Source organism: Halyomorpha halys, unplaced genomic scaffold (genome assembly GCF_000696795.3).
Source record: "Halyomorpha halys isolate HHAL.00 unplaced genomic scaffold, Hhal_1.1 Scaffold116.1, whole genome shotgun sequence".
In the NCBI taxonomy this organism is placed as follows: domain Eukaryota; kingdom Metazoa; phylum Arthropoda; class Insecta; order Hemiptera; family Pentatomidae; genus Halyomorpha; species Halyomorpha halys.
The window spans coordinates 694,365-704,230 of NW_027105704.1; the positions used below are offsets into that span (position 1 = coordinate 694,365).

At 30.4% G+C, this 9,866-nt stretch overlaps 1 protein-coding gene across 1 annotated transcript in view; it reads right to left on the bottom strand.

Annotated features, from left to right (window-relative positions):
* LOC106677984 (probable sodium/potassium/calcium exchanger CG1090) overlaps window positions 1-9,866 on the bottom strand; it is a gene marked incomplete in the record, with an annotated part of 77,691 nt that overhangs the window by 9,283 nt on the left and 58,542 nt on the right. The window contains 2 exon segments of the mRNA XM_067053089.1: window positions 5,817-6,129; window positions 7,262-7,550. Coding sequence (XP_066909190.1) covers window positions 5,817-6,129; window positions 7,262-7,550 — 602 coding nt within the window.

Below are 9,866 nucleotides of genomic sequence, written 5' to 3' on the forward strand. Positions count from 1 at the left end.
TAATAAGCCGATGAATTCGTAATAAGTATGGAGTTAACTTGATAACAATTAATACAATATAATATATAAAAAGTAATAAAATATATTAATCTATATATAATGTACTATAATAATAATATATACAATGTGATACCATGTACACATATAAAGAATATTAAAAAGAACATTAAAACTGAAGAGCAGCTTAAGGATACAATAAAACAAAATGATATTAGGATCTTAGTATATCTAAATAAATAATTTATATAATTAAACACACATAAATATTTTTATAGTTAATTTTAATAGTAATATAATGAATCGAAGGCATTAAGATTAGTCGAAGTCATTAGGATCACAGCTATGTCATAATCGAAGTCATTAATATCACAGCTTCATATCATAATCGAAGTCATTAAGATCACTGCTTTGTGTTTAATTATCAAAGGAGGAGTTAAATTAGCAATGTTTTATGAATATGTAATGGACAGTGGAATTTCAAATTTCACTTTTTCCAGAATGTCGAAAGGTGTTGTTTCACTTGCTAAATAATTTTATTTGTTTGTACAGTTTTCTTAAATTCGGAATGTCTAGTTTGTTCTTTACTTGTAACAATATTCCAAAAAAAAATACTAACGGTGAATGAGTAAACTTTAAAATATGTTAGATAAAATTTGTGAGAAACGATCCTGTTAGAGAAGTTATTTCACAAAATTTCAACACAATGAACGAGGACGCACCATTCAAAACGTTAAGGGGCCTCTACATGTTGGCCGAGCCATGGCGAACTCAGACATACGCGAGCATGTGGATGGGTGGCTTGGCTTGGTTGGCCTAGGCTCGTTGCCGAGCCGTCGAGAGTCGGTTTTTTTGACACAGATCAAAGGGGTTCGTGAGGGCGCTCGTGTAGCGTCTCCACCATTGTTCTTTGTCTAGTTGCAACTGAGAGCTGTCACTTTTCATATGTTGTTTAAGTACACACTATGCACTAAAATAACATATTTCATACCTAAATACATCGTTTAATAACATTTATAAACAATTGAAATTCTTACAATAAATAAAAAAAGACTTGCACCACTTTCAGTCCCACAGGCTGAAATAGTTAATACAATACGTTAACTTCAATAACACAATACCCAATAGGTTACTTCTTTATACAGGAAGAAGAATAAACGTATTAGTATATCTTTACAATCTAATCTTCCATTGTATACATTTTTTACAAGATTATATATACTACAGCACAATTATGAAAGTTAAAATAAAAGATGAATTTAATTAATTTTAATTTAATTTTAAGCTTATCTAGTCCGATTTTTGTGAATTGTTGTCATGCACCATCTTCTTTGTCGTATTTTACGTTTTCTTTCATTTTTTTTTTTTTTTTTGTAATAAAAATAATATAATCCCAGGGCAATTGCTGAAATCACTTCATCGCCACCATTGTTCTATGTCTAGTTGCAACTGAGAGCTGTTAGGAGGTTAAAGGTGTTTGTTGGTACTTTTTATAATACGTTTTATATTTAATCTTATTTATTTATATTTAATTTCCTTTAATTTTCTTTTTTTGTAATAAAAATAATACAATCCAAGTGCAATGGCTGAAACCACTAGTACGTCCGCCATGCTTGCCTCCCTGAATAACACTGACATGTGGATGGCCCGCTCTTGGTTTGCCGAGCATTTACACGAGCCTCCGATCCGTGGCGAGCGGCCAACATGTGGAACCACCTTTAGATTTACTATCGCAACGGCTAATACCGAAAAAAATTAAATAATATTAAGTAGGCACCACTATGTAAAAAAACGAGACTATTTGCAGACCTAAAATACAAGGACTTAATAATGGATTTATTGCATTATAAACCAGCTGCACAACATAGTTAATAATTAATAAATAATATTAATTATACTGTGAAAATTAATTAACAAAGTATACAAGTTGGATATTTTTTTTTTAATTTTAGAACATAAATGAGAAATTGATAATCATTGGGACCTAACCTTGAGACATAAACGCAATAATCTATTATCTATTGGTCTGATGCAAATATAATGCAGGTTTTTGATATTTATTCAAAGTATATCTTTACTTCAACAATATATATCTTGTCAAAATAATCTCCATGAGAATCAATTCGCATTCGTCAACGTACAAGCTTATTTATCACGGAAAGAAATTTTGATCACTGGAAAGAATTTTCAATATAGCAATTATGATTTTTTTAAAACTAAATTTGGTGAATGACACAATTCTTCCTTTTTCAACTGCAATAATTTATTTCATATAATCAACAACGTTTCGGGAAATATCTCCCATCTTCAGGTTGCTATAAAACCAAATTCAACTTAAACCTATAACATGCGCTTACAACGCTACTAATATATCATATATACATCAAAACTATTTATAAACTATTTACCTGATAAAAATATTTTATATATAACGTATAATTATCTCCTATTTTGTCATTATTGCTAATATTTAATAATATAATTGTCATTTAATTGATAAAAAACTTTTTTTACTATTAACAATTATACATTATTAGGAGAATAATTACCTTCCTGAAGGTTATCTTTCATTATGATAACCACATATAGACTATAAACACTTATCTCCTACCTCTATTACCACAAAGATGAACAATTAAACTAAAATTAACGATTTTTCTAAAACCATTTCTTTCTCTTTATTATATAAAACTATTTTCTTTTATAATTATAAACAATTTATTTTTACAATAACAAATAAAAATGACTAAATTAATTCTAGATTATATAAAACCACATAAAAACTAAAAATTTAATAATAATATCCGTGTGACTAAAGTTTTTGTATCTGTTTTATAATTTATTGCTTTGTCAATGTTTTTTGTAATATGTACTGATTCTATTATTTTTATATTCCTACTATTTTTAACTATATCTAATATTTCTGGATTATTGAATTCAAATTGATGTTGTGCCAATGATGTAGTTTTGGTGTTTTTTATATTTTTACAATTGATCTTATGTTGATCAATTCTTGTTTTTAATTTTTTAGATGTTCCTCAACGTATAAACTTTCACAATTCTGACAATTCACTTTATAAACAACATTTAATTTATCTTTAAAGTCAATTTTGTCTTTCACATTATCCACATAACTACCCAATTTATTATTATTATATAATCCAAACTTCAAATTATGTTCATATTCTGAGCATAAGAAGATGGGAGGTATTTCCCGAAACGTTGTTGATTATATGAAATAAATTATTGCAGTTGAAAAAGGAAGAATTGTGTCATTCACCAAATTCAGTTAAATTTCAAGAGACTCTTATAGTAAAAGATCATTAAGTTTAGAATTTTTTTAAATTATTCTAGACCCTTGAGAAATCGGTAGGAGAGTGTTGAGGCAAATATAGTAGAATTAGTAGCCTAACTTGTCCAGTCGTTATCATTAATCATGTAATCATCCGATTAATCAATTCTAAGCAAAGTAATCAATGCTGGTATTAGATGTTACAGATCTGATGTATGGCTTAAGTCACTTGACAGAAGTTGGTAGAGGCCGTCTCGTCAAGTTTGGAGACTAGGCGGTCGTTATCAACAAAGTGACCTTCTTGATCATTAAACTCGAAACTCAACAGCGAAACATCTGAAACCAACGCTGGTAATAATCCGCCGACCGCACACATAGCTGATAATTCACAGTTTGCATAGTGCTGCACTGTAGTTGAAATTATTAAAAAGATTGTAAACTGACTCTGGAAAATCATTTTATTATTTGAATGTGGATTTAGAATTATTATAATATATATAAAATTATTAAAATCCTATTAAAAAAAATATATATGGTTACTTTGTTTTGGAACAATTGTTGAATTGGAAACAAACGCCCGCCACTTCATGAAACCAGTGAAAGTTTACAACATTCCTTTTTCCGCAATATGTTTCCAGTTTTACCCTCTACTTTTATCGTGAGCATAAAAAGCTGTAATACATGGACCTGATAGCATTTGTGAGAAGTGTGTTGTGGCCGTAAGCTTGGGTTAGGTTTGAATATGCATAAGGGTGAAATAAGGCCTCTATGCTACTGTGAAATATTACCTACCTCAGTGTAGCTAGTACGGTCTACGCTCTTAACTGCCCTGAAATAGGGAGCGGTAACATTTCTGGCTCGATGGATACTCGTCGTATATCGCAAAGAGGAATATCAACTGTTGATTTTTTAGTACAACTTAACCCTTCTCTCAAAAGATCTTATTATTCCATTGTTTTATGTAGTTTAAAATTGATTATTAATTAATTTTTTATATTTTATTCATGAATTTTCCAAATGTCCCAGGAACAAGTTTTCGTTAAAAATATATATTTACTTCTCAAAGTGAATGGATGTTATATAATTAAACATTTTTCAATACGTCTTAAAACCACTCTGTAATAACGAAAAATAGTTTTCAAAGCTTTATTATCTTTATCGTAATAATGTGAATAATCTCTGATGAGAGAATCTAACGAAATTATTTACAAGACGGTGTACTCATAGGGATGTTCAGTTTATATTTATTTTATCTTTTTAATCAAATTATTATTCATGAAAAAAAGTTTAAAAATTATAAAACCACGGATATCCTCTCCTCATGCTCCTAAGAACTGTGATAACTATTTCACCTCGGGTCTGATCCAGATTCAAACGAAGAGAATCATTCGAGAGCTATGGACATAAGCGTGCTGGTACAATGTCCGAGGGGTCCGGACTTTTACACCCGCTGAAATTACAAAGTAATTTCACATGTTCTTAACTATAGCGCATCCCACTTAAACAACCTAATATAGGCATACAAAAACCGACATTTTAGAAAACCGGTTTTCGAATAGTAATTTTTCCAGAAAACCGGTTTTAACCGGTTTCGAATTTTTATAAAAAATTGTTTGCTTGAATATTCTGTAATTCGAACAAAACATTTTAACAGAAAATTTAGAGTGCTTAAAAACAGTTTTTGACTGAAATTATTTACTGTTCAATTTTATTGATAGTAAAATTTTTTTATGCAATTTAGTAGAACAAAGAAATAATAGACGACCAGGATTGTTGTTTATGGATAATTTTCATTTATAAGGATGTAAATATTTTTATAATAGTGAAACGAGTTATTCAACAAAGGGTTCGAATAAATAAAAACAATATATTTTCATATTTTTATAATACTCATATTATTTTTTTAAAAAACAATCTTATTAGATACAGATGGATACTTATTAAATACAATTAGAAAATATATAACTGTGTATTATATAATGTAAATTATAATCAAAGCCAAAAATCAGAGTAAATGAAGTTTATTCATACACGCTTATTAAAATCAATTTTAGTTTTAAAGACAACTAAGCAAAGAACTGAGTATTTTCTATTCCGGGCAATTTTAATATTCTATTTATTTTTTTGTTTAATGAAATATGATTTCAGAAAACAGAGGACGTCTATCGATTTGCTATTTAGGCGTGTCCTTAGTTTATTCACAAATTTCCCCGAAATAGAAAATACCCTCTCACTTGCAAACGAAGTGTTATTCATACATTGAAAACCGATATTTTCTACTAAAAAACCGGTTTTCGAATTTCATAATTTTTTCCAAAAAACCGGTTTTTAAAAACCGACAAACCCTAGTTTAGCGTAGCAACGGATCGGCGTTCCTCGTTGTCGAGGAGCCTGGTTCGAGTCCATGGCGGGTGAATAACTTAATAAGTTATTATATCAATAATATCTAATATATTATTGAGTAGTGGCCTCTATAACCATAGTTCGGTTTGTTCTAATAGTTTATTTGACCATATTCTGTGCCTACCTGGTTGGTCTGCTCCTTGGCTTTGTAGTACTCTGGCTTTGGCGGTGGTGGGACGGGAGGAGGTTGTCCACTGCCGCCGTTGGGCACGGCCACCGGTTGACCTTGCTGCTGCTGCTGCTGTTGCTGCTGCGTGGCGCTGTAGCCTTCCTTCTCCTCCAGTGTCTTGTAGGAAACCAAGTGCTGGTCCTCGTTCTCCTGCTGAACCGCTTTACAAGGGACCGGCCATGTCTGGGCCCATTTCTCCAAAGAGGCATTGTACGTCAGACAGACACAATAGACGATGTACATGACGAGCATGAATATGCTCTCACCCCTGAAATTTTATTCGAACCATTAGTATGTTTATTAATTTGTACTTATATTATATATACTTATATTTGGTAGATAGATAATAAATAAGTTAATAGTTGCTCCAGCCCGCATAGGAATCCCTCTCCAACTCCACACCAGTACATTATACTTCCTCAAGCAGAAGAAGGACCTTATGCATTGCCCATGTGGAATTTTTCGTTATGCACCAGCAGGCAGATATTACTTCCAATGGAAGCCTTGCTCCATTTCGGATAGCTCCAGGAAAACCTTTTCTTTTTTCAACTGCTTTTGACGATAGTGAGTATGAACTGATAACAACAGTGCTATCTCCAAGACTTTTTCTATAATTTTACCTAATCTTAGTAACTCTGTTTAATTTATATATTATGTGCATCCTAAATTCAATTGTTTTCATAGTATGCTATTTTCTTTTGGTTAAATAAAACTAATTTCTCTTTTCTTCTTTGAGCCGAAATATTCATTTAATTGCTTAGATATGTTATATTTGATTTTATTTAATAAAGATGGCATTATTTTTAGTTCGAGCCAATTATCTTTATTTTTTCCTTCCATTGTTCAATATTCAATACTCATCACTTAATAAAATTAGTTTCCAACGACCTATTTATAGTCCTCAGAATAAATTTCATTAAAAAGGGGATTAAAAAAAACCCTTTATATCGAGTATTTGATTACAGAGGTTCTATTGCAATCGGTATTCTATAACATGTATGCTTTGAGTATCATTAATATTCTTTGTTTTATTAATACGAATTTTTTTTTCTTAAATTTTAAATATTTGGTTTGATATTGTTATTTAAAACGCTGTGATTGACCACATATGCCTGCTAAGTAAGGTGAGAAATAACGTCCGATTTGGGTTATCATTCGTTTTGATGGGGTATGGGATGCGAATATAATTTTTATTTATTTTTTAATGTTTTTCTCAGTAAGTTTATGTGATTAAAGTAATGGTTAAATAATAAAAAAAAATACTTCCGTATTCATTTGGGCACAGAAAATGTTTTTTTTCTTCCTTACAAATTTTCGATAGATTAATGAGATGAGTCATATAAATAATTAAATAAAAAGAAAATTGAAAGATTGTCAAAATAATATCAAGAGCAACTGACCAAGTGATGACCTCGTCGTATATGACAAAGAGCATGACCAGTATGGAGACGAGGTAGAAGAAGGAGTCCCTGCACAGCGGCCACCAATTGAGGTAGGATACCGTTCCACCGAAGACAGCGCAGATGGCGATGACGAACATTATGTTGAAGACAGCAGAGCCAATCACTCCCGACACTCCGATGTCGTCCTTGGCGAAGAAGACGCCGATGACCACCGTTGCCAGTTCTGGTGCGGAGCTTCCAGCCGCCATGAAGGTTGCTCCAGCGACGTCGGGAGTCAGCTTCAGAACTAAAGGAGTTTTGGATTAAGTTTAACTATAAGTTTTCCTGGGTCTACCCAGCCTCATAAGATAGGTACTTTAATTCGCGAAAAATATGAGGGTTAAGCCTGATCATTTACATATCATCTCCTTTATAATCGTTTTACAACAGTAATTCCTTACAAAATACTGAACCCCTGACTATTCATAGGTTGTAGCGGTATTTTCATAAGTTTTTTAATATAATCTAGGTTATATCTCGAAATAGATATTATTAAATCTTTTCAACAGGTGAATTATATATTTTTTAATATATATTTTCGAAACTCATTTCGTGGTTTATTAGTCACTAACACGAATTGGTTTTAATGCGGATGAAAAAAAAAAAAATACTGAAATCTTCAGACGATTCTAGTAAGTGGCGTACGCAAGGAAAAGATCTGAGAGTTTTAGTCCTGTTCCCATAATCTATAAAAAAAACCTGATTTTCATACCCAAGATCATAAGGTTTGTAATTGGAGTAATACTTTTAAATTTTGGTCTTCTGCTCATTAAACGCCCTCCATTCAGTTAAATGTATTAAGAAAACAATGAAAATTGATTGCGGCAGCAAAGCAGGAGTGAAGAACCAATTAAGAAAACTTCTGGCGAGAAGGAAGTTATAAACTCGTTTCTCAATACTTTAACTTGGAAGTTCATAACAATCGTATTTTTAAACTCTTTATTGATCTTCTACAGCGTACAATGGGCAGTATAAGGCTGAGATTGTAAACAACTTTAACGATGTTAGGGATGTTTATTTATGTACAAATAGCCCACCAAGTATAGAAGATTAGTAAATAAATAGAAGATTAGTTATTGATATATATAAAATAATAAATACTTAGCTTATTGGACCTAAAAATGATGTAGAAGTTACTACTTAATAAAGATAAAAAAATAACTCATAATGAATTATAAAAAGTGATAAAAAATAAAAACCAACTATTTCAAAACATAAATTGTAAATATAGAATTAAATAAACAAATAAAATATTACTACTCCGTTATTATTTAAATTGATACAATTAAATTAAGATATTAAACCATATAGATTTATATTTTTTCAATAAAATGTATAAATAATTTACACAATAGTAACACCACGGTGTAGATTATTCTTTTTTTGAAGTAAATAATATACCAAACTCTCTCTATTTGAATTAAACATAATACAAAAATGTAATAGATTAAGTGTAAGCGTTAGAAACTAGCACTAATTTCATGCATTTGAAGTTTATTTAATGTAGCCATCAAATATTAAAAGCATGAAAAGTAATAAATAAGTTATATGTAATATTTAAAAAAAAAGTATTAGAACTTTTTTATTTTTAAAATATTCCAATTGAAAGTGAAGTAGTAATTACATTTTACTCAAATTATATCTATAAAAAAACACAGAAACTCCTTAAAATCTACATTAGAAGGAAATTTACATTGTTAGAGCTTACGGAAAGAAAAACACATGGGATAAGAAATATATATATTAGAACTTAACTTTTTAATTTCAGCAGAACGTTTCTTTACCTGAGGAAAGAAATTCCATGGATCTTAAAAAATGGAAATATTTTGTAAAAAAAAATTCATCAACGCAAATAGCAACAAGGAGAGTGTTGAAAGGAGGATAAGCCTAAAGATATAGGCTGACTTAAAGATATTCGTGCCTATATGGCAATAAGGTCATGGATTTTTATTGCCAACTCTTTGCCCTTGACTCTATAGTAGAGATGCGACATCGATAAAAAAAACATCGATGTTCAATACTAAAACATCGACCAAAAAACATCGATGTTTTTATAGTCATTATTCAATAGTTCATCAATAGTTGTTCAAAAACATCGATGTATTCTGGGTAATGTATCGTAGGCAACATTATTTTGATATTGAAGATTGATATTTCAAAACATCGATGTTTTTTTTTTCAATGGTGCATTTTTCTGGCCGGACTATACGTCGTCGTTGAAACAGACCTTGAGTTACTGAAATAGTTGTTCAAAAACATCGATGTTTTTTGGCAAATATTTGTATTCAATGATATTTTAATGTTGAGCAAAGATATTTTAAAACATCGTTGTTTTTCTAGTCGTAATTTATCTCTATCATGTCGATAGCTTGAAGGTTGGAGGTACTTTTTTATTCGACCATATTTTTGATAAGAATCTATTTATATACTGAAAATTTTTGGTTTTCATTTAGTTACTTTTGAAAAAAAATATGAAAAAATGGGACAAAACATCGTTGTTTAGAAAACATCGGCTTAAAAACATCGATGTTTAGAAAACATCGGCTTAAAAACATCGATGTTT